The sequence below is a fragment of the Oxyura jamaicensis genome, chromosome 3 (genome assembly GCF_011077185.1).
Source record: "Oxyura jamaicensis isolate SHBP4307 breed ruddy duck chromosome 3, BPBGC_Ojam_1.0, whole genome shotgun sequence".
In the NCBI taxonomy this organism is placed as follows: Eukaryota; Metazoa; Chordata; class Aves; order Anseriformes; family Anatidae; genus Oxyura; species Oxyura jamaicensis.
In genome coordinates, this window is record NC_048895.1 from 35,526,451 (window position 1) to 35,552,531 (window position 26,081).

At 40.3% G+C, this 26,081-nt stretch overlaps 1 protein-coding gene across 3 annotated transcripts; it reads left to right on the plus strand.

The window, feature by feature from the left end:
- TLR5 (toll like receptor 5) lies at positions 1–26,081 on the plus strand. Of its 3 annotated transcripts, XM_035322280.1 has the most exons (4): positions 1–1,296; positions 7,077–7,174; positions 19,054–19,146; positions 22,397–26,081. In XM_035322280.1, exons 2-4 carry the CDS (start codon positions 7,150–7,152, stop codon positions 24,988–24,990), a joined length of 2,712 nt encoding a protein of 903 aa, XP_035178171.1. In that variant the 5' UTR covers positions 1–1,296; positions 7,077–7,149; the 3' UTR covers positions 24,991–26,081. The 3 variants fall into 3 exon arrangements, with proteins under 3 accessions (XP_035178171.1, XP_035178170.1, XP_035178172.1); XM_035322279.1 differs by lacking the exons at positions 1–1,296; positions 7,077–7,174 and adding an exon at positions 14,771–14,968; XM_035322281.1 differs by lacking the exons at positions 1–1,296; positions 7,077–7,174 and adding an exon at positions 18,309–18,896.

Consider the following 26,081-nt stretch of genomic DNA (forward strand, 5'->3'; position numbering starts at 1 on the left):
CTTGAAGGTCTTTTCCAACCAAGATGATTTTATGATTCTATATATTGCATATTATCTTTTCTTGCTTAAATAAGATTTGCCATTTTTTCAGATGAAATTTTCTCAGTTGCCACCATAATTTCAGGTTTATTCCAGAGCTGTACCCATTGGGTATTAGTACTTTCTTTGCCACCCCTTTCTTTTTAGGTCCCATGCTTTCCTGAGGTGTTTGCACTACCAGCTGAAGCTCATGATTGTCACCCCAGCAAACAATCTGAGTGCTGTATTACCGACCTCGAAGCACATCTCAAGCCTTTTAGTCAGTTAAGTGATTTTTTTTCATAATATCTTTGCAAAATATTGAACTTAGTGTAGCTACTTTTTAAAATATTATGAAATCTCTTTGTTAGTCTTTTAAGAATTTGCAGAATTTAAATCCTTATGAAATTTCTGAAATGAAATTCATTAATTTCTGTTATGAGAGCTTCTGGTTAATATTTGAAGCTCTACAGATCTATAGAGTTACACTGATATATGCACAGTATTGCAGGCATTCTGCCAAGGGAATCAGACAAGACAACTCAAGGAATTTAAGTCTATGGCTAATTAGACCATTGTTATTTTTAAAGGTGCAGAATTGCATCTACATTAGAAAATACTGATGTGCTGATATTGCTTGATAGTCCTTTAACAGTAAAATACTAAATATAACTTGCAAAGGTGAAAAAGATGTTTTTACTATTTTTTGCTTATGATGTATAAAACTTCTTGATAGGGTGTTTTTATGAGACTACTCATGTGGTTGAGTTTGAGAGTTTTGCATGCTTGAATTTTCTGGAGTGAACAGAGGACTGTTTCAGTTTTTATTTTGCTTTGGGCTGGAATTCTTATGAAAATCTGCTGGCCACTGGATCTACACCCATGCCCCAAGCCACGAGCTGATGCCCTGGGCTGAGGGATGCCCCCAGCTGCACCCTACCCCTCCCAGCTTCCCAGCTACTCTGCCAGACCAGGGACACCCGCAGCCCTGGTCAGAGAGTTCAGGTCACCTTTAGTCCTGAGCCATGGCAGACAAACCTTCAGAAAGGTGGATGCTTTGCGGGCCCTTAGGGACTGGAGAGCTGGTACATGATGGTACATCATGACTGTGCCATGCAAATGAAACCAGATGGGAGGATGAGTGTATCTCATGCAGATCATAAGCTGTTTTCACTTCAGTTTTCTGGATATGAATAAAAACAAACCCAGGAAAACCCTTATTGGTGTGGGGAGAAGCAGCATGTTAGTGAAGAATGCTGTCAACAGAGGGAGGAGAGGGTAGGTACTGTGAACTCCAGGAAAGAGTAAATAACAAAAGTTGGCTTTGGCATGCTCTTTCTAAAAATGAAAAGGAGGAGGAGGAGAAAAGTGAGCAACAAGGGCTTGACCTGAAGCGTGCTGGGGGAAGGGTGGAAATCCAAGGTCTAGCAGCAGCCCTGCTGGGAGTGAATCACAACCTGAGCATGAGTCAAAGGGACCTGGCTGTTATGAAAATGTTCTATATCAATATGTGGATGTTTACACAGAACTGTAACTTATAAAATGCATGAAGCAATCCTTCAGCTCCACTCAACACTACTAAGACCTTGTCTAGAGCTCTCTGTCAAATGTTGAGCAACTTTTTCCTCTTCAAGAAAAATGTGAAGTAGCTGGGAGGAAGCCAAACAGAGTGAATCAACAATTATTCGAAAAGCCTGTCCTCACAGGTCACATTAGAGGTTGTGTAGTGTTGCGTGTAAATAACAGAAAACCAGAAGGGATGCAGAAATTTGGTTTTCTGTAAGAAGCATATTTTGCAAAGAAGGGAATCATCCATATAAATAGGACAAGAATAACAGGATTAATCGTAGCATGAGAAACTGAGGTTAGATAATAGGAAAAACCTTCTAACCATAGGGATGGTTACAAGCAGGAAGAGATAGTCTGGGAAAGTTGTCATAAAGTTCTGTCATGAGAGATTTTTAAGAACATTTCAAATAAATGGGTGCCAGGAAAGACACTGGGGTGGGATGGACTAGATGAGCTCTTTGGGGCTTGTTCTGTTCATGTGTAATTCCCAATTGAGAACTAAACATGGCTAGTGTTCTGTTTTCCCCATGTATGCTAATTCCAAACTGAAGGTATTGGACAAAATGTTCAGCATTTATCAAAATCACAGCCAGAAATATTCTCTTTTTTACCAACAGAAGCTTTTTATGTAGCGTGGGCTGAACTCCAGTGAAATCCCATGAACTAAACCTCGTTGCAATAAAATGACATTGATTTCAGAATTTTGTTCTGTGACAAATCCAAATTTGGGATTTTCTGGTTTTCATGTCTATCTTAGGCAGTCAAACAAATGCAGCCCTTCTAATACTCTGTGTGCATTAGGTGAAGTAAATCCTCTTCTGGCAATTACCTAAAGACACCTATTGAGTTCAAGGAAAAACAGCAGCTCAGGCACTGGAGCACAGAGACCATTGTCATGTTTATGCAAAACTTTCTTCCCATGCCACAAAAGCTGTTTGTTCCTGTCTGTGCTGTGCTGCAGATGTTAGCAGAGCTTAGCACATCAGCTGTCAGATGAGTAGTTTGGATGAAAGATGCACATCTCTAGCTCCTGTTCTTTGGCTCATAGGGATTCTCAAGAAGGACTCTCAGGCAGGAAGATCTAGAAAGCAAGTGAACATCCGCCCCAAATCCAGGAGCAAGATCCCTTGTCAAGGGCATTTTCAGTCCCTTAGACATGGTTCCCAAAGGAATTGCACTACTGTGGGGAGACAGACTCTGCTTTGCCTGTCACTTTCCTAGGTGAGGGTGTGCAGCCAGAAAAAAAGAAAAACAGACAAAGCCAAACCAGCAATGTGGAGAAATTTTAATAAAGTTCAGAGGGGTACATTAATAAGTTCCCTGTATTGTCCGGTAAGAACAGAGGGAGCTGTTTTGTTAATGAAAAAGGTTCAAGATAAAAGTCAAGAGACAGGGATGAAAGACAAGCTTCCTGTTTTAGGAGGTCCATCAGCCCTTTTCCGTCACATCTCCCTTTCAATGGTCAGATTGCTTCTGTTTGCAAAACGGTCCTCAGTTCTCCATGCACAAAATGCTCTTTTGGTTCGGAGCCATGTTTTTATTTACCTTACTTGCTTTCTGTTCCCTCTCTTCATCTTTTGACTCTCCTTCCCTTTCTCTAACTAATACTGTTGTTCCGGTTTCATTCTGCCCTCTCAGTCATGCTGAGATGTGAAATAATTTGCTTAATTGCAGTGCAGTACCCAGTAGGCAACATCCGCTCCCTCCGATGAGGTTGCTCATATTTGCCTTCCTCATTTACGTTCTCAGCAGTGAGGACAAGAAGGGACACAGAACTCCTCACTCTGCTGACAAATGGTCTGTGGAAATTGTTAGAGAGGACACTAAGGGAGCCCACATTACTACATGCATGATGTATCTATCTGCCTAGGCCCCAAGCCTGTCAGCTTTCGTTGGCCCAGAATTCACAGGTGCAGATGAATGTCCCTGTACAAACAAAATAGCCAAAGACTTTTTAAGGATTAGCTCAAAATGCTAATCTCAGTGTTAGAGATTTTAAAGACACCCTCATTTCCTAAAATGGTGAGCTCATAGCTTCAGAAAATGGGTGCTGACATACTCCAGTCAGGTAGCACAGGCTGTACAGCAGGTCACTTCATCTGTCCACTTCCTGGTCCTCTGGTATGAATTTCTGATCCTCGGGATAACTGCTACAATGAACCAGTTAACAGTTGCTTAGCTGACAGTTGTTTGGGGGTTTTGTTTGTTTGTTTTTTTACCTAATTAGGCTAGATTTATTTTTAATGCTCATTATTACCACCAGCTTCTGACTTCCATCTATTCACTGCTGAGTACATGCTGCTCTTGCCAAAGCAAGTGTATTTCAGCAGCTATTTCAGCCCCCTGCAACTGTCCCACCCTGTAGGAGATGGCACTTGCCACTGTTGTCTCTCCTATTAATTCCATGGCAGCACATGCTGTTAGTCTGCCTTGTTTGGTGCTCTAGTGTTAATGACTGTGCAGTCAGTTATTTCTTTTGTTAACCATGGATGCCTGTTGTTGATAATTCAGGGTTAATTACTTACTATAAAGTTTGGCAGAATAATTTAGCTTAGCTTAGCCTCCTCATTGATAAAGACTATAAATATCTGCAGTCTATCACTGATATAGATGTTACTGAAGTTTGGTATAATTGGCTTTTATGAAAGTGCTGCAGCACAAATGAGGGTTAACTCAACTACCAAAGTCAGCTGTCTATTGTTTTTTGTACAACCGCTTCAGTAACTTAACAGGTTCACTTTCATTGACATTTACATCAGAGCAAGTTTATAGCTTAGATACAGCTCCAAGAGTGTTGAAGCCCAGCATTCAGGACATTGTGGCAGCTATAAAGAGCAAAGCATTTTAGCTGAGCTTATGTTGTGCTGACCTGTCACAAATGTATCTTATTGGAGATAGACATATCTACTAAAAGGCTTAGATGGTAATGTTCTCTCTGTTTCCTGGAAAAAGTGCGGGAAGAATCACCAAGTGGAGTAGGTCTAAAGCCACACCTGTAATGATGTCTCTCCAGTTAGCTGACTGTTCCAGCAGTTTGCTATTCCCTAAAATTTTGAATGTAGGAGCTGCTGCAGACAGGAGGCTCTGTATATACACACTGCTCTCAACTTTCAGTGAAATGGATGGGAACTGGGACTAATGAGCCCATTTCAGCAACAAGTTCTTTCTGAACATGTACTCAGGAGTCCCAGCATCTCAACTCCCAAAAGCAGAAGGAAGGCCATGTGCTCCCATCCAAGGGAAGCTGGGGTTTAGCATTATACTCCTATAGAGCAAAACCAGATGCCAGAATCTCCACCCAGCAATCTGATTTCATTTGTGTTACAAGTGGAACTTCATGTGAATTCCAGCCCTGTGTGCTTATTGGTGGGGTGCACTGGGCATGAACCTATGGACAACAGTATTTGCAGTGAATTGAGGCTGACTGGGTGCATCATACTCTGCATTTATTTAAGCTTTCACAGCATAGTGCCATGCAACAGGTCAATGAGAGTCTTCAGCAGCAGTAGGCACCGACAGTTGTTCAGCAGGAAGAGACAGTTTCATTAAACCATTCCGGACCCCAAGGTTCCAGGTGATTTCAATGAAAGCAAGACCATTATCCCCTGAGACACCTTTTAAATTCAGCAGTGCTGTCTTCATCTTCAGAAGCCAATGTATCCTAAATATACCTAATGTCTTTGTAAGAAATTATGAGGGAGAAAGTGATTAATTGTTCTGTGACCTTCAGTTTCTTCATCTAGACTGTGTCACCAAACCATATTTTATGTCACTAGGAGATAGCAGATGTAAATCAAATATCTGCCTGCTCTAGAATATCTAACAAGAGAGGAAATTACTTCCATCTATTAACACAGACAGATTTTCATGAGAGGATTTTCAGCCTCCCAAACCCAGTTTTAAAATGAGATTTTATACTCATAGGTCTGCCTGTTGGTTTCCAGCACAAGGGACATTGCCACAGTTAGCAGATGTCACTCTGTTTCACCTTGTAATATTTTTTTTTTCACCACAGTATAATTTTAAAACTATAAACAAGTAAAAAAACATGTAGATTTTAAATATCTTAGGGAGGAAAAGTCATGACTATCATTTCTCAAGAAATTAGATGATACCTTTAAAAAGCAAAGTCTCACCCAAAAAGAATGCTGAATATACAGTAAGTAGAAAGGGGCATTTTTATCCAGTAATGAGGTATGAAGGGAGAAAAGACAATGGGACTTAGGTGTCTGGCAGCGGCAGTACTTGCAGTAAACATCTGCACACAGTGTAGCCAATCCTGTGGATGGCACAGGAGAGCTGGGAGGCTGTTACCTTGCATGCAATGGGGACAGAGAACGCTACAGCCCCAGGTCAGCCTGGTACATTTACAATTTGTGGTAGAATGGGTCTCCCCACACAGTAGTGTTTCATAATTTCTTTTCATTTTTTTTTTTTTTTATCAGCAGCATACTATCACATCATTGTATCAGCATATTCTTCAGTTACAGATGTATGAGTTAGTATTGTCAACACTGATGCCAAAGGGAGTGCCATTGAAAACTAAATGAATCAAGCAAATTAAAAAAATAATAATAATAATCAAGTTTAGAATGAGTCTTGTGGTCATGTTGACCCTGCGTACTCATTATTCTGTTCAGAGTAATCATACCCTTGGAAAATAGGAAGTCCAAAACAGGGCAGCAAAATCTCATGTTCAAAATTAGGAATGTGAGAAATACTTCAATAATATTCTCAGACAGGGTCTTCTGTGAAGCTATTTTATTCACGATTACAATGGTGGGCTTCCTGCAAGCAGGAGTGCCCAGCAAAAGTGTGTCATAACCTTATATTCCCTATTACCCAACGACTGATTCCTCCCATCTCCTCACTGGCTAAGTACTACAAGTTCACAAACTATTCGATGCTTATTACTATACCATATATATACAATTTTATTTGACCAAATGTTAATTTCTCTTTTTCCTTTTCTTTTTTCCCTTCTTCTCTCATGACTAGAGGGCCTGTGATTTTTTGTTTTTTACTGATTTCACACTGCTTGTCCTGTTTTTCTTAGCTATCCTCCTTATTTTGGGACAGTGGGACCTTCCCCTTATCTGCTTAACATACTCCCCACTGCTATGCCACTGTTATGCCTGCACAATCACTTCTGAATATGCAAGGCTAATGGAATTTTCCACTGCAAAAATACATTCTACTGCAAAAACACAACTTCGTTTCTCACAGGAACCTGGAAGAAAAAAATCACAGTTGTGTTGAAATCTCAATGCTTAATTCACGATGTGTTCAGAAGTGCTTTTGCTGGAAAGAATAAACAGCTTCAGCCATGCAATTACATACTTAAGCTCAGTGGAAAAGATTTGTTTACTGAATGAGAAAGGCATACATCCCAAGCCACTGTTGAGAAAGACTCATGCGTAATAATCACAAACTGCAACACAACAGTTCGAAGACCTTTGACATTTGATTAGTATTTTTCTGTTTTGCAGAGTGAAGAGAGTGGTTTGGACTTTAAAAGGAAAATGAGCTAAGGCTTTAGTTAGTGGGGCTGCAAAGAAAGAAATGAAGAACAAGTCTGTGGAGAGCAGTAAGTATGTGCTGAAAACATAGAGGGGAACTGATGCCAAGCAGATTGTGATAGATTTTAAATTCCAAATGTAGATGGACTTACACATGGAGATGCCAAACAAAACTGTTCCTATGTGATTCCAAGAAGAAGGTAGGAAATGCAAAAAGCACAAAATTTTTGATAACCACAAAATGCTCTACTTGAGCATTACTTCTTAGTGCAGTCATGGAGAACTACAGGCTCTAATTTTATGCTGTGATAGCCCGTCTGTACTGGGCCTTAACCCACACAATTCCATCAAGGCAAAGACCCTGAAACAGGAAAGTTTCAGTGGTCTTTTTCAGCTTAAAAAGAAATGGGTAAAGTCCGAGGTGACACTATGAAGATGACTGGGCCCACCCTGCTCCACTTTCTCAGAAGCATTCTTCTGCCTGGTGCCTCTCCTAACTCAGCCTGGCCAGTTGCAGCAGCCTCCCACAGGGGATGGTGTGACAGCAGAGCAGGCGCCTCAGCCAGGAAAAACAATAGCACTGCAAGGGTGACAAGGCACAAAATTGATCTCAAATGTACAAAGTAAAGGGAAATAAATAAATAAATAAACAATCAAACAACAAAACAGCAACCCGTGGGGTTACTTAAAATGGCAAGCTATTTTCAGACAAACATGATTTCTGAGGTGATGGTTGCTTCATACATAAGCAGTGAGTCGGAGCCTCCACTCAGCCTCTGTAGCATCCTTCATTTCTTTAGGCAGCACTTTCCATGGCAGGAACAGGTGTAGATAAGAGCAGTATTTTAGGGTTTTTGCTGATAGCACAAAATGAGCAGAAACTTCTGCCACACAAAACAGTTAGGAAAAATACAAGAAAAGGCCATACAAAGGTGAAAAACATTTCATATCAAACAGAGTGGACTCAGGTGTGGATGAAGTCAGAAGTGATGGGACATCTGCTGAGGTACCTCTCATTCTAACATCTTTCTCCAGTTATTCCTGTCCAAGAACCTCCTGTCTGCATAAAAACAGCTTGGTTAAAACAGGCACCACGTGAGGAGGAATGAGGGGAAGAAAAACTGCTCTGTTTTTCTTTCCTGGCAGGTAAGACCCCGACAATGTCATTAGCTGCTGTGGGACAGGAAGCTGGTGGCAGGTCACTCTCCAGAGAGGGCTGTGGTGCCACCATGGCAGGTCCTGCTACCTGCGTATCTTCACAGTCTATACATTTCTTAACATAGAGGGCAACATGCCCACCCTTCCTTCCCCGCCTGACTCTCCTGTAAAGCTTGTAGCCCTCTATTCCAATGTTCCATCTGTGTGATTCGTCCCACCACATTTCCGTGATAGCAATTAGATCATAGTTTTCTAATTGCACCGTGGCTTCCAATTCCTCCTGCTTGTTTCCCCTGCTGCATGCATTGGTGTAGAGGCACTTCAGCTGGGCTACGGCCGCGTCACCTTTTTAGAGGAGTCCTTCCTAATTCCTGTGGAACAATTCACAGGTGTTTCCCTGCTGTTTTTTAAAGTATTGGCATTCAGGTGTTCTTCTGAATCACAGGTATATTCCCTTCCCCCACTGAGTTTAAAGCCCTGCTAATGAGCAAACCAGCTTGCTGCCCAAAATGTTCTTGTCCTCCTTGAATCTAAGTGGATCACGTTCTGTTGTTCCTTAGTAGGAATGTGAGCTAGTATCAAGACTTCAGATTATTATTCTGATGCCTGCCGACATCACTCCATGTGAAAAAATGCTTTGGCCCTATTATCTAGGATATGATGTACTTTCCTAAAAGCCACTTTGAAGATCCTAGAAAGAATAGTGTTCCTGGAAGTGTAAAAAGTGATTTGCTGTGCTTTTTCTGATGCTCTCCTCAGCCCTTGTGTTTTTGAATGGCACATGTGGCAATTCAGCTGTCATTTTCACATTTGGAAAAGCAGTCAGAATGGAGCAATGCAGCCATCCCAGTTGAATATGCTGAAGTTAAATGGTAAATGTCTTGAGTGCAAGAGGATTCACAAAGCTTTCTTGGAGGTGCTGACTTTTAAATCCTAGTTACATGCAGAAACTTGGCATATTGTCAGCATGTGCAATTTTCAATTTCATGGGACATTTCTTTTGGTGTTAGCAGTGGATTTCATTTTATCTTTATGTTCTCTTTTTGTTAATACTGCAGGAATTATTTTTTGGGTCTCTCACTTTAGCAGCTGTTTTACCTGATACTGTGTGCACTGTGTGATTCCTGGGGCATTTCTGCAGGTAGAGACCAGAGCTTGCATGAGCATGTGCACATGTACACTCACATACAAATGCTGGATAATTCAGTAACAGGAAAGCCATCACAGACCAATTTAGCACAGTCACAAAGTCTGAAAGGTATTTTAGAACAGTATGAAAACAGCTTTCAAGTCAGCTTTTATATTACATATGTATGTGTTTATTTATTTTTATTGCAGAAAAAGGGGAACAGGATGTCTGGTTGGCAGGCGTTGCCTGAATGAAGGTCTCCTACTCCGTGTGGCCAGAGGTGGAAGTTACAGCTACGTCTGTCTGGCCTGGCAGCAGTGCTCAAAATAGGGATGTGCCCTGTTGTATATGTGCCTTATATGTACAGCTGTGGAGGTCAGACAGTGTGGGCTGTATAGTCTGCAGGCTAGATACTACAGTTTTACGCATGAGAGCACATTTTTCCTCTTATAATCTACAGAGACCTTTGAGAGAATCAAGTGGCAGAATCATTATCAAGTCACTATCCTTTTCCACATTTTTGTGCTATTTTTTAGAATTCAAAGCATGGTAAGCACAGCTCTGAGCTGTTTTACCAAGATTTGACCACACTGATTTAACAGATAAAACTTTGGTCTGCTTCCACTTTTCAACATGTGTTAAAATGAAAATATCAGAATTTTTAAGCTCAAGTTCAATATGTTGAATTATTATAATGTCAAGACTGGTAGAGCACTTTCATAAATTGATCAAACTTTGCTGATCTTTCCTTTCTCTTCTTTCCTTATATTAACGTAGTCATATTGTGATTGAACTCAGTGGTAGCCAAGGCATATAAATGCAAAAACCTGCCTCTCTGAAGTCTTCAGTCTCACTAGAATGGAGCTCACCAACATCAGATCAAAATCAGTGATACCTACAACTGAAAAGAGCACTTGTAGAGGCTCACTTTGGATCCTTCTATATGCACAAATGGAGCATAATTATCTTTCTACATGTAGAAATGTATCTTGTCTTATTCTATCAATTCTGTGGACAAACTGTTCAGTTCACTGCTTTGATAAAAGCTTTCTAAAACACTTAATAATTCCCCAAATACTCAAAACAGCCCTCGCTTTGGCTTTTTTTTTTTTTTTTTTTTTTTTTAGAAAAAAAAAAAGCTGGAGGTTTACTAAGATCACAGATTTGGCTGTTTGTTGTGAAATCCAGGTGGGAGAAAAAAAATCAAATAATTCTTCCTATTTAACATGATAATTCTAACCAAGACTCATAAGGTAAAGAGACTTAATCTAATTATCTATGCAAGGTATGTAAATGTGAGTCTCCAGAAATAATGACTTTATTACAGTGTTGATCTTGTGTGGGTGGAAGCCTGCTCTAAAAGAAACCTGTGGGAAATGATCATGTATTTCACCTGCATATTATACATTAGAGGAGAGCCCAATGGTACAATAAGAAATACATTTGATAAGAGTCTTACATATAAGAAATCACTAATTTAATGCATTAATCACTAGAGTACAATTATAGATCTTAATTTAGAAGGCATTAGTCATTCACCATACATAACCTTCTGTGGCTCTTAGAATTTCATTTTCTGAGTTCATTACAACTGGCAAATGTCGTTTGCATAACCAGCACACAAAGGGGCCACATTTTTTCAGTATTAGATCCACTCCATTAAATTCAAGGGAGAATACCGTTGGATCTTACTTCAATAAAGATTAAAACACAGTTGCTGTTTAAGATGGCTTATAAAGATCGTACATTATTAATACGTTTTATTAGCATGCTGAAACTGGAGTGGTATACACTGGAAATGTTACAAGCACAACCACAGAAGACATCATAGTTGTAATAAACCATAACAATAAACAGCCTATTAACCTGTTGAAGTCTTTACCAAAATATGAAACAAATGTCTGTTACAAATCTGTTTAAACTTTTATTGGATTTCATAAATGAACTTTCATATAAAATATTTTCTTGAAATTACTAATATCCTTAAAATTAAGTATCTCAGAACTTAAGTTCAAGAAGTTGCAAATATCTAGGACACAGTGAAATTTTGTAAGTAAATACTTGTATTTTTTGGTGTTTTCATGTGCACAGTGGAGAGAACATCTTTTCTTTTTACATTTTTCCTAATCCATTATGGTGCCAATGGGATTTCAGTCAGAGATTTAGAAGTGTCCGACGAGATCAGCAGAACAGCAGGCAGTGGCATTTGCATGTAAGCCTGCCTACTAGATACCTAGCTCACCAAGTGTATGTGACTTGCGTAAGACAAAGGAGGAGCTGGAAACATATCTCTACATAGATACAGCGGCAGAAAGACAATTTTTGCTTTAGCTTCAATCATTTCTTGCAAGCGTCTGAACAACATGACATGGTTGTGTAGGTGTTTCTTTTGTCAACAAAACACAACACCTTCATCTGTATCATTTGGAATTACATTTCTCTATGGAAGAAGGCATTTAAAGATGTCAGCACTGTGCTATGGATAATATGGTGTGTGTTGGGGGGGAGTATGAGAAAGTAACAGGCTGCTTTAACAGACAACTTAGCTGTTTCTTTACTCTCTGACTTACAGAAGCATACGAGCTGAATATATTGGCATCTTTTATACAGACTTCTGTGATTTACACATTTTAAACTCAGAGGTTTTTAATAATTGAATCAAAAGGATTTAATCCAGAAGCAAGATTTCACTTGTAATAATAGTCTGTGAGCATAGTTCAGTGATAAATCATATTCAATGCATCAACCTAAAAATGTCCTAGGTTGGATTTTCAACCAAACCTTTCAACCAAAGCTGGCAAGAGCTTTCACAAAGTAAATTCCTGTAAATTTGTGACTACTTGTTAGCAGGAAGTGACTGTACAACAAACAGCACCGAATACTATGCCACTATGTGAGAAGCTTCTGTGCTGAAATGTACAAAATATATTAAATAAAAGATGCTCAAAGACTAAAGCCATGAAAAGACAGCACTCCTGCTTACCTGCTACCTCACACACTTTTGAAGTTTTTTTTTTCACAGTCTGAAAATGGCTCAACGGGCACCCAAACTTTCTGGGTTCTAGGCCTTAATTCAGTAATTTTAATATAAAATACCTCAGCTTTTAAAGCATATGGATAAACAGTGAGAGGCCCAAGTTGACAGGACACAGAAAAAAAACTACTTGTTTCCCACCTATCCAAGCTACAGCAAAGGAATGATAAGCAAAGTATCCACACAAGAAACAGAGTGAGATATGTGCAAACATGTCTAAATCCTGTTGCTGGGTCTTACTGTCACCACCTGCAAAGAAGTGCTACGGTGGCAGGCTGGGTAGACATGAGACTTAACTACATCCTTACTGCCTTTTCCTATTAATTACAGCTTAGATCAGTACTGAAATTACACAGAACTTCAGGCACCCAGTTCCATCTATACAATTACAAGAGAGAAAAGCAGGACTGAGCAGAAAATTAGCATTCTGTATTTTGGCATAAGTATCTCAACCCTTTTCTCACACTGAAAATTTGCACAAAACAGACACTTTTTAAATATCCCATGTGATCTGACAGAATTTCATAGGACTTTTCCTAAACTGATTTGGCTTTGTCTGATTGCCTGCATTTCATTTAAATTATTCTATATTTAGCAAAATTACTTATCTCCAGATACACAGGTCCTGTTTTCAGTGGCCTTTGAGCTATTGCTTCAATGCCTGGGTGTGTTGCAGTCTCTCACCTGATTTAACAAGTAGAATAGATCACAGGCAACCAAAGAGCTGCACTGATACAATTAAAATACATATATATATTATTACTTACAAGTACCTAATACAAAAGTGACATAAATATTAGAAAGAGTAAAAAAAAAAAAAAAGCCACAAAACAAAACAAAACAAAACCTACCACCACCAACAAAAAAGAGCAGCAAGAAGACAGGCACTTTGGTGTCATTGCTGGCCCAATCAATTCCACATAAAGCAGAACAGCTTCATCTGTACAGTGACAACTTCCTATCGAGATATCCTGTGATCTGATCCGGTGAGACGTCATGGCACATCAGGGACAGAAGCAGAGTTCAGATGCTAGTAGGAGAAGAGAGGCTCTGGAAGGAGTGATCTAACCATGGAGTGAAAGCGTTGGAGAGGAGTGCTACAACTTGCTGGAAGCTGTGAGTATAGGCATTCATCTCCAAACAGACATAGAATTGCGCAAACCCCAGCTGAGGTGAGACTTGTTTTATTGAACCGTTGAATCTTAAGACATGACCTTTGGTTCTGCATTTCCAACCATCCAGATTAGGTCATGTATGTGCAGTTGCACATGTGTAACTGCAGTTGTTAGGTACTGCTTTGGGTAAGGAAATAGAACCGACTGACCATCTGGATAGGCTAAGATTGTGAGAAGGGGATCAGCAGGCTTTGGTAAGAGGAGCTGCACGCATGGCAAGCAGCACTGGAGATAAGAGACGGAGATGTGGGGGCTCAGAAGATCAGTTCAAACAGCTCAAGCACCAAGCAGCCGACAAGCAGTTTTTACACTGTTTAGACGGAGGTGAGTTGGTGGGAGGTGAATTGCTTCTCTGGAAGACGCCAGGAAAAGCTGGATGCCCTTCCCGGCACCTCGCGGCCGCTCACAGGGCTTCCCGCCCCTGAGCCAGCTTACCCGCCGGTGGTTAACTCACCCCGACTTCCCGTGCGTGCCTTTCACCTGTCCTTCAGGTTTCGTTTCCATGCCGTGCCACCACCGCCCCGGGCCCCTGCTGCTTCCCTGCCCGTGCTGCGCCGCTCCGCACCGGGCTCTCCCAGCTGGTGCCGGGGCCAGCTTCGCCCCTGCCCGGGAAACGCCGGCAGCGGCTGGGGGCGGCCGTCCCCGGGGAGGCGCGGCCCTGAGCCGGGGCCAGCGGGGTTTCCGTTAACGGCCGCGCCGCACCGGGGCTGGCGGGCGGGTGGCGGCGGGGACGGGACGGGACGGGACGGAGGTGGTGAGTGGGGGCGGCGGGTGGCCGGGGTGGGCCGGGGCCGCTCGCTGAGGGAGGCTGTGGGCGCCGAGCCGAGCCCAGCCCAGCCGAGCCGGGCGCTCACGGCTGAGCCCCGCGTCTCCAGAGCTCACCGGGAGCCCCGTTCCCCAGCGGCGCGGGGAGGCGGGCGGGGCTGAGCAGTCGGCATCCAGTTTGGCTCACTCAGCTCTGTCCTCTGCCTGAGGACATGCAACTTCCTCCTGACTGACAACAGCATTTTTGCCATTCTTCAGCTTCTTTTTGGAGCTATGTCGCTGTGCAAAAACCTCTAGAAGCTGACTGAGATGGTAAGAGGCAGGAACTAGCTTCCACGTAACAGAAAGGGCAAGAAAGGCCTCCGGGCTGCTCTCTAGAGATGCCTCTGGGTGAACGTGTGTGCAGCCAGGCTGTGGGAAACGTGCTCAGAGCAGATCTCTTCCCACCCCTCCCTTGCCCCCTGTGCAGAGCATCCTCCCCTGTTAGGCAGAAACACGTCTTCAATGAATCTTGGATGTTATTCACTGAGGTGAAAGAGCAGTAACAGAAGAGGAGGAGAGTGCCTCCATATGAAAATAACCAGGGTTCTGCAGTTAGTAGGTATTTGTAATACGGGAAAGGTTTGGTGCTGCAGTGTACTGGAGACTTCCTCAGTGCAGTAACTGTTTCAAGGCACCTTGTTTGCTTGCTGTGTCTCCTTTGCGCAACAGGTTCTGCAGCATGAACTTATGTCAACTGCTCTCGCGAGCACAATTTCCACATTTTTGCTCTTCCAATGACGAGTTGGAGCTAACTCAAATTTATTCTAATCTAGGACTTGTTGCAGATAAATTCAGAAGGTATCATTACAACATCTCAATTCCAGGAAAGAGTGGAGGAGGTTTTTAACTTCACTTAATTGCTGGGCAGACTGATTGTTTGCCTCTCAATACATTTATGGTTCTTTTGTCACAGGGCCATTTGCAGCTTTTGATTGCTTTTTTAAAAAACATACTTGCAAAAGCAAACATCTTTGTTATCTGTTACCAGCACCTGCCTCCACACTCTTATAAAAATTCCTTAATAAATACTCTGCCCAGATTAGGTCCCGGGAGTGAGAGAGTGACTACTGGGCCATTTCCCTTCCAAGTAACCATTTAGTCATGTTTGCTGACTTCAGCTACTTACTGCTATTTTATGCTTGGCCATGATTTCATTAGCATGACAGTGCTGCTTAGCTTTATAAACAGATCCGTTTTGTAGGTAAGGCTATACCAAATTCTGCTTGTGACCCTAGGAGTTAGTCTGAATGTTGCTTCTCCATTTACTGCCCCTTCCCCAAGGTTTTCTGTCAATTCTCTGAAAACTGGCCTCCTATAAGTTTAAAAGTGCAACTTCCAGCTCAGCTGTCATAGTTACTTCCTATGATCTCTTCGATCTTCTCCAGGTGACAATTTTAAAATTGGCTGCTTCTAATTATCCTGCTAGCACAAAAAAAAAAAAAAAAGGTGCCCCTTATGTACCTGGGCTAAATCCTCTGTGTGAAAAACACAGCCCAAAACAATAGCTACATTTCTTGGTTTCTCAAGGGAAATGCTTCTTCGCTGGAGTGGCAGCTTCTAGTTTAGACCAGGCAGTTATCGCATGTTAACTTTCAAAGAAAAAGAAGTCAAGATGGATTCAGGGTATGAGGCAAGAATTCTTTAGCACAAGTGCTTTGTGCAAGTGAGCAAGTGTCCCTGCTGGGAAGCAACCATAGCAGCGAGTTGAAAAAACGGGAATCTTCACTGTGCTCACTGAAGACTTGAGAAGTTCATTTCTTTACAACCTGGAAGAGCGTAAGACACCTTGCTGGTCCTCTTCTCAAGCCTATTTGAGGCTCTCTCTGCCTTCATCATCCCCTATCAGACACAGTGTCTTGGTGTCAAGCTGAGGCAGGGGAGGTTTAGGTCAGACGTCAGGAAGAGGCTCTTCACTGAGAGGGTTGTCACACACTGGAGCAGGCTCCCCAGTGAAGTAGTCGCTGCACCAAGCCTGTCGGAGTTTAAGAAGCGTTTGGACTGTGCACTTAGTCACATGGTGTGAATTTTTGGGTAGACCTGTGTGGTGCAAGGAGTTGGACTTGATGATCCTTGTGGGTCCCTTCCAACTTGGGATATTCTATGATTCTATGATTCTATTTGAGGCTCTCTCTGCCTTCATCATCCTCTACCAGACTCAGTGACAGAGCAGCCTGGGCTGCCTGGGGTTGACAGATGGACCAGTGCCCAGCACTGGGTCCCTTCACTGCAATAACCACCCAGCTGGCTGCTCAAGCACAGAAAAGCAGGCTGGCTCTGTTCAGGAGGGAGACACAGTTCCAGGAGCTGGATGGAGTCTGGGGCTACAGCACCCCCTCTCACGTCTGTCTGGTTTGCTCCTGTCCCCCATGGAAATTGACCAGAGAATGCTTTAGTCTATATATTCATTTTTTTCCCCTGACCTTCTGGAGACGACGTTGTTTTAAAGAACCGTAATAATAGAAGAATAGAGGAATCATGCTCTCTGCATCTTTTCATATAATCTGAGGGGATATCAAAATGAATCTAAATGATGAATAGGAACTAGATAAGTACATCCAATATGTAGCTTCTGATTACCCAAACCAGTGGCTGTTTTTTATGGCCCTTCTGCTCTGTCAGATTGCGTAATGCCTTCTTGCCTTAGGTGTCGTCCCCCCCACCCCCCCGCCCTGTGAAAAGAACTGTCTCAGTACTCGCTTGCCTTATAATATGCATTCTGATTTTAAGTTGGAAAATGCTGTATTTGAGTCAAGCATCCTAGCAGATTAAGGGAGAGGCTCAGGGGCTTCAAAGGGGCACATTCATTATCATTTAATGAATTATTAGTTGTCGTAGGTTGCAATTGACTAGGCAGGTCCGATATGTACAGTTTGTTTACACTGCACAGTTTTTATGAGCACAAATGCATATATTGCGATGGCTTAGAGCCTGGACAAAAGCTTGGAGATTTATTTATTTATTTATTTTGTTTCAGTGGGTAGATTTGATCTAATTGGATAACAGCAGCAATACATACTTTCACAATAGCAGTTGTCCTTTATCTGTCCAATCTAAGAACAAAGGCTTACTGGTTGTGATGTATTTTTTAAGATCTCTGTTATGGCCTAGGTAAATATTTTAAACAAACTCCCTGTCAGCAGGCTTACTGTGAGATTAAAAGAAAGAGGGTGCTCTTTGAATGTCTTTTTTTTTTTTTTTTTCCCTAAGAAACACTACCAAGTAACAAATACAGATAGTCCTTCACAGTCATTGTGTCTAACCAGTCTTTAAGAAAGATGTCTGTAAGCGTCACCATGAGTAAAGAAAATCACGTAAGAATATCAGATAAGGATATTTAACTTGTTCTGCACTTCTCCAAGAAGTAGCAATGACTTTCTCTGTGGAATTGCGGCATGGCTGGATATAGAGGTATAACAGAATAGGGAGGCTCTTTCATTTGTATGGCAGGAAGGGACCCAGGAATTGAAGAATGAGATTGAGAAAAGCATTTTTTTCTATTCATGTGAACTTAATAGGATTTAGGCAGCCAAGTCCCCCAAAAGCTGATCCAAAAAGCCCTTCCTTCAGCTGATCAACCTACACAGCACCACCATGTCCTTCTGCTGCTCCCGGTATGTGCAAACCATCGCACAGGTGCACCTCAGGTTGAGCAGCCTCGCAAAGCAGTTACAGACCTTCTGGAGATTGATGTGAAAAGGCAACAGCTTTACATCCTTGGGGGAGCCTGCATGGAACACTTTATTGGTACCTTTATTATATATATGCAACACTCATCTGTGATCCAGTGGCCTACAGAAAATGGCCTAGATGTTTTTGTGAAAGTTAGCATGAGCAAACAATTTGCATCCTTTTTTTTTTTTTTTTTTTTTTTTTTGTTTTTTTTTTTTTGTGTGTGTGTGTGTGTGTGTGTGCAGTTAAATAAAGATTTACCAGTTTTACCTCTGTCTAGTCTTTATCTGCTGACCACATACCCATTATGAGTATTCTTGATCACAAGACTTCATCTGTATGGAATTATTTCAAGCAGCCCGTTCTTGTGGTGGGCAACACAATTCCTCTAACTGACTGAGTTGTCACCTAGGAAAACTCTCCATAGGAGGACATCATGGTCACTGCAATATGTTACTGAAAAAAAATCTTAAAACTCTTTTAAAGCTTGTTGTTAATTGTATAAAACTGGTCTTCTCTAGAGCCTGTCCAGATAGTCAGCACCTCTGTTTTGTTCCCCAAAAGCTCTGGCTGAAAATTCAGAACTATTTAGGTCAGCTGATTATTTTCAGGAGTACAAAAGTGCATATCAGTTTTGCTGGCGTGTGCTGGTTCATATTTGACCTAGGTTATGTGGCGGAAACAGGAGGTGCTGCTGTGGAGAGTAAGCATGCTACTAAAAGCTATGCAAAACCACTTCTGAGACTGAAATTTTCCTTTTGTATCACTTTTCAAATAGCAGGTGAACATTTTCAGCCATCAGCAAGGAGAAAAATAGGGTACGTAACCCATTCTTTATTTATGTGGACTCAGTGCATTTTTGCTGGGGACATGGATGGGGAAATGGCAAATGCTTTGCAACTCTCCATGGAATAGCTGTTATTCTAACTTCTTCCTGACTTGTGTACATAAAACGGTGACAGTCCCTCTTTTCAGCTATACTTCAGGTCTTGCTCACTGACAGCTTCTGTCAATGTCCTAAGGTGTACACAGCTGAGCTGAGGACAGGCAGCACTACAGCATCCACTCAGGTACTGTCAATTCCCTTCCTTTTTGTTGTGCTAGTGAAGGTTTCTAGGTGATTTAAAACCATGTTAACAAAAATTATTTTTTTAAAAAAAGGTAGTACAATGGTATAGGTCAAACTACTCTAAGAGCTGAATCTGCCTTTGCTGATCCAGATGCGCGCTTCCTAAGGAGTCCAAGACAAAAACTACAATATTGGCATTCTGTGTGCATTGCTTGCTGCTTTTAGATATAGGCTGAATATTCACCTTGCATTGTAAAAGTTCTTTCCATTGCTTAGAAACTTACCTGCTAAGGACTTCCGACCCCAAAAGCATTTGCTGTGATGTTCCCCCTCTTCCTCCTGCTACTTTTCCCTTTCCCTTTACTGCTTACCCTTTCTGACATCAATGAAGTAGAATGAAACAAAACCCCACATGCAGAGCTCTCATTCTCTAAGCTTCATTGCTCCATTTTTCAATAACAAATTAAGCATTTATACAATCCTTCATCTCCATGCACATGCATGTAACTGAATGAGATGACGGTCATTTTGTAGGAAAAATATTCTTCCCAAAAGGTTATAGGTACTAATGTACCTATATTATTGCTACTAATGTACCTAATGGTGAAGGGTTGTATAAAGTACTAGAGAGGGAGATCCTATTACATTAAAAATTGTTGTTGTCTTCACAAGCACAGTAACAGGCATTACACTGCTAGCATCCTGCTCTTGCTCATGAAGAACCAAGATCTGTGGGAAACGGTAGTAGCTTTTGCAGAAAACATTGAGGGAGCAAACAGTTTAGAAATGAAACCTTCCTTGTCACCAAACTTGAGCTGAGGTGGAGTATAAGGACTGTTAAGAGATTGACAGAGATTTTTAACTTACAATAATATAGGGAAGCAGATAAAATGTAAAAGCAGAAGTGGTTAAAAATATTTTACCTTTTTTTTTTTTTCTGATAGTAAAAATCAAGGTACATTTTTAATTTAAAAATAATAAACAATGTTTTCTCATAGCTCCATTCTAAACATTTTGAGCTTTTTCTTGTGGTAAGTTGGTATATATTTATATCAAATGTTGATTTCCAAAGTACTTTTTATGTGTCACCAGTTTTGCTAATGTTATGACTTTGCCAAAACTTAAAAAACCAGCCCAAAACACAGCTATAGCATTTGAGCAAATACCTGGAATGGAATTTAAACATCTGTAAAATAATGATCTGTTTGCTATATGTTTAGCTGTGTCTTTTTTAAATAACCTACAATATCTAGTAGTAACTTTAATATTATATAGCTGGCTATTTATAATGTCCCCTTTCAACAGTGCATGTTAAGTCAAAAAGAGGGTTAAAAAACTATTTTTTTTTTTGTAGAATTATGGATAATTCCCCATAGATGCAGTTAAAATCTCTTAAAAGAATTTTGATCCTTATTGCCTGCAATTTGCTTTTATTTGGAGCAAATCCTGAATACTTTACTGAGACAAAATGTGATTGAAAATTGAATACCAGAACTTTGGAATATAGCACTCTATCCTGTATTCATCATCTCTTTCACATTCAAGAACAAGGTCTTGACCCAAACCATGAAACTGTCTTAAAAACTGGCATGATAAAAACATGAAATACAAAGCTGTAGATTATGCATTTCCCACTTGAAATCTGAGCGCTTAAGGTGGAAATTTACAGACTCCTCTTAGTAATCATAATGGTTAGATGCTTGCAAGTTCAGATTTTAGTATAACCTGATGACTTTGAGAACATCAACAAAAAATGTTAGGTTCTGTGAGATTGTGTGAAAGTTAATGAAATTTAATTGTACTATTATTACATTGTAATTCTTATTTGAAGAATCTAAAACAATGGCTAGGTCTTTCATTTGGTATTTGAAATATGAATATCAGTCTGGTTTCTACTGACATACTTCCTCATTTCCTAGAAGTCCATGCATTTTGTATGACAGCAACAAGCATAAGATGTCTTTAGTTCAAGTCCTAAATTCTGCATAGCATTCTGTACTTGTGCTTTAAAGGAGCAGCGTGCTTAAATCAGAATAATAATTAATGAGATTTACCTCTTTTCAATTACTGGGTCAAAGCCCAACTCTCTTTCCTCTCTGAAACAGGTTTACCATGTAGCTGTTAGATAGCCATCAGGGGATTTGCTTCCACAAGGACTCACATTTACCAGTTTTTAAATAGATTGTGTTGGAGGTCAGAAAAAACCTTACATTGGGTTGTCAGTCAGTAAATCATTTCAAATAATGCTGTTTAAAAAGGAGAGGCAGATGGTTGCAACCTTAGCTAACTTTTTTTTTTCTTTTTTTCCTTTTTTTTTTTTTTTTTAACTACAGTACCCAAACAACTACTTTAGTGATAATAATTTGCTTTATTTTGTAACATGCTCAATGAAAAAGACTTTCCTTGCTTTGAAAAGATTTATGTCTGAGAGAGAGAGGCCAACAGATGGAATAATGCCTGGAAAATCCAGAGTGTGAATGAATTAATAAATGTATTCATCATTGGGTTGCATAAATTATGTTATGTCCCTTTTTGTAATAACTTAGCAATCTACAGTTCATCAAATGTAGTTTTTCACATCTTGTAGCACTGTTTTCAGGCTACCACAGTTTTCTTTTCCTTCACTGTTAGCCTTGCACCTGCCTATTCTAAAACTATTTTACCACTCTTTCAAGAACAATTTCACATTGCAGGGTTAATCTCAGAGTCATAGAGCCCTAAATGAAGTTCCCCTTTTAAAAATTCATGGCTGTTGGGCACTGCTGTGTTACACCAACCTACATTCCAGATAGCATCATTGTCCTCACAAGGAGGGAGAGGGCAGCACTAGCCTGCCCTGTTCTGATGACTGGATGATGGCATTTATACTTTAGTAATCCAAACTGTTTAAACCTGTTTGGATGACCAATTAAGGAATTAGGCTAATATACCAGTGTTGTCACTTCCATGATGCAAATTAAATAGCTAGACCAAGATATTGGTCACTTAAATATTGGGGTTTTGGTGCTGACCTTAAGATGCAGATCAGGAGAATTACTTTTCATATCTGAGGTGCTCACATCTCACAGGATCATTTTCTGAGACTATCTGATGATGCTTATTAGACTTCAGAGAAATGATAAAAACAAATCACTAGTAATTTTTAGCATGACATTAGTCTTCTATTCTACAACTATTAAAAACTTGCTATACAACTTATTGCAGATAGTCAGTAGCAGAATTAATGCTTACTATTTTCACTTCTTTCATACAGAGTCATGATGTTACATCAACAGATACTACTTGTTTTTGGAATATCACTAGCTGCGGATATATGTGCATCTAGAAGCTGTTATTCAGAAGCCCAAGTCTCCATATATAATTTCTGCAACCTCACAGGTATTCCACCTGTGCCAAAGAATACCACGATGCTTTTCCTAAATTTCAACTATATCAGGCTAGTGACTTCATCTTCGTTTCCACTGCTGGAGCATTTGTTTTTGTTGGAAATTGGAACACAACTTGTCTCTCGTGTTAACATAGGAAAAGAAGCTTTCAGGAACCTGCCAAACCTTCATGTCTTAGACTTAGGACAAAATAGGATTCTTCAGCTGGATCTTGATGCTTTTGTGGGCTTGACAAGTTTGACTGTACTCCGGCTGTTTTGGAACAACCTTGGAGATTCCATCCTGGAGGAGCGTTACTTTCAAGATTTGAGCTCATTAGAAGAATTGGATCTTTCAGGGAACCAAATCACAAAACTTCACCCTCATTCCTTATTTTATAATCTAACAGTCTTGAAAAGTGTGAACCTGAAATTCAATGGCATATCCAACCTGTGTGAAAGCAATCTTACCAGCTTCCAAGGAAAACATTTTTCATTTTTTAGCCTCAGTTCTACTAGTTTGTATAAGACTGATGAAACGGTCTGGGCCAAATGCCCAAATCCTTTCAGAAATATTACATTTAACTTACTGGACATTAGTCAGAATGGCTGGAGCACAGAGAAAGTCCGATATTTCTGTACAGCCATTAAAGGGACTCTAATCAATACTTTAAATTTTAGCTTTCATACAATGGGCTCAGGATTTGGATTCGATAACTTAAAAAATCCAGATGAGCATACATTTACAGGGCTAGAAAAAAGTGATCTCCATGTGCTTGATATTTCCAATGGTTACATTTTCTCTCTCAATTCATTAATCTTTAAAAGCCTTGGTAATCTGGAATCACTAAACATTTCCAGAAACAAGGTGAATCAAATCCAAAGGCAAGTGTTTTTTGGCTTGGGAAAACTAAGAACTCTCAATCTCGCCAGTAATCTTTTAGGTGAGTTGTATGATTATTCTTTTGAGGGGCTACATAATGTAATGTACATTGATTTGCAGCAAAACCATATTGGGATAATTGGTCAAAAATCATTCAGTAACTTAGTAAATCTGAAAACAATTGATCTCAGAGACAACGCCATTAAAAAACTCCCTTCCTTTCCACATCTGACATATGCCTTTTTAAACGACAATAAGTTAATGTCTGTAGCTGACACAGCAATAGCTGCAACATATCTTGTATTAGAGAGAAATTGGTTGGCAGATCTGGGTGACCTGTATAATCTTTTCCAAGTTCCAGGTGTTCAGTATATCTTCTTAAAACAGAATCGCTTCTCTTATTGTGAGAAAAGTGTTACTGTTATAGAAAATAATCAGTTAATTTTTATGGATCTAGGAGAAAACATGTTACAGCTTGTGTGGGAGAGAGGTATATGTTTGGATGTGTTCAGGCCACTGTCCAAACTCCAGTATCTACATCTGAACAACAACTACCTTAGTGCTCTTCCACAGGGAATTTTTAGAGGCCTAATATCTCTAACAGGACTTAATCTGGCTTCTAACTTCTTGTCTCATCTCTCTCCTGGGATTTTTCCACAAAGCCTAAGATACCTAAACTTGTCTAGAAACCAGCTTTTTTCCCCTGAGCCTGAAGTCTTTATGTCTTTGAGTATTCTGGATATATCACATAACAACTATGTCTGTGATTGTACTTTAATGAACCTAATAGTGTGGCTAAATGAAACCAATGTAACTCTAGATGGCTCACAGTCTGACAGGTACTGTGTACACCCACCTACCTTGGAAGGGGTACCACTGTCATTTCTGATATACGATGATTGCAATGAAGATGAACTCCAGCAGACACTCAGATTCTCAGTATTCATCTTCACGTCCATCACCCTTCTAATGTTTTTAATGGCAGCCATCATTTTTACTCGCTGTCGGGGGATTTGTTTTGTCTGGTATAAAACTATCACCAAAAAAATGATAGACAGCCATCCACGAGCAGCAGACACAAGTGAATACAAGTATGATGCATATTTGTGCTACAGCAAAAATGATTTTGAATGGGTCCAGAATTCTTTGCTAAAGCACCTGGATTCACAGTATTTTGATAAAAACAGATTTACCTTGTGCTTTGAGGAACGAGATTTCTTGCCTGGGGAAGAACATATCAACAATATTCGTGATGCCATTTGGAACAGCAGAAAAACAATTTGCATTGTGACCAGACAGTTTCTCAAAGATGGGTGGTGTGTGGAAGCCTTTAATTTTGCCCAGAGCAGGTACTTCAGTGATCTGAAAGATGTCCTCATTATGGTAGTAGTTGGATCACTTTCTCAGTATCAACTAATGAAGCACAAACCAATTCGTATCTATTTACAGAGGAGTCAATATCTGCGATGGCCTGAAGATTATCAAGATATAGAATGGTTTTTAAATAACCTTTCATGCCAAATTCTGAAGGAAAAAAAAGTGCAAAAGAAAGCCGATGGTATAGAGCTGCAGACTGTAGCGACACTCTCACATTGACAGTGCATGGGTTGCTGGCTTTCCAGATACCCTCTTTCTAGCTGTGCCACGGCAGGAAGAAACAGAAGCTTTGCTTCATTCTTCCATGAAGAAGCAGGTAGTTTTAATCCTACTAAACAAAGAAACAACTTGAAAGCAACCAGCAAATACAAGGAAGTGCAATTATTGTATGGACTATGGCACCCATTTTCAGAAGAATCACAAATGCCTCATGTTTCTCACATTTTGGATGCTTAGTTTCAAACAATTTAATACTATTTACAGAGTGCTACATACTTACAGGTCTCTGTTTCATTGAGAGGAGGAAGGGAAAAAGCCCATACTTTTTTTTTTTTTTTTTTTTTTTTCCCCTAAAAAAAGTCCATTGTACTGTATATGACCCGCATATGTTTTCATGTATAGCCTAATGTGATCATTGGTTTGTTGATTACTTGCTCCTGTGCTTTCTGAACTCTGTAAGTTTTCATGCCCTGTTTCAAAGTAGCATTAGTGCTTTACACCTTTATGCTTTAAATTGGTGTTACACAGATCTTATTTGTTCTCTATTAAATTACCCACATCTTCTCAACTGCAATGTCCAACTTCTGAATTTCATTCATCCCCTTCCCCTCCACAACTTCTCTGTTTCATGGTGAAACTACAATCACTGGACTACTTCATTTGCTGCTATTTCAGTCTGGCACTTTCTCAGTTGAGCTGCCTCCAGCCCTGCAGAGGGAAATGAGCATCCCCTTCAGATCCGAAGCAAGCCTGGAAAACCAAACAAACCCTCTTGAAAAACAAACAAGAAACTACCTCAGCAGCCACAGGGGCTGTACATCAGTGATATGGCCAATAGCACAGTATCTGCTAGGTAGATTTCACATTCTGTGGGTGGAAAATGAAAATAACTTTTGTGTGTCGTTTGGGTTTTTCTCTGTACATCCTGTGTCCTGATTCTAAGATTTTATTTTCAATAGAACTTGAAATATTTTTTTCTGCAATCATAATTGTCTATTTACTCTCTAAATATTTTATCACTGTTTTGCTCATCTGTGTATCTTCAGGGGGTTGCTTAGGGTCATTTTAATAAAAGTCTGAGCTGTCAGTAA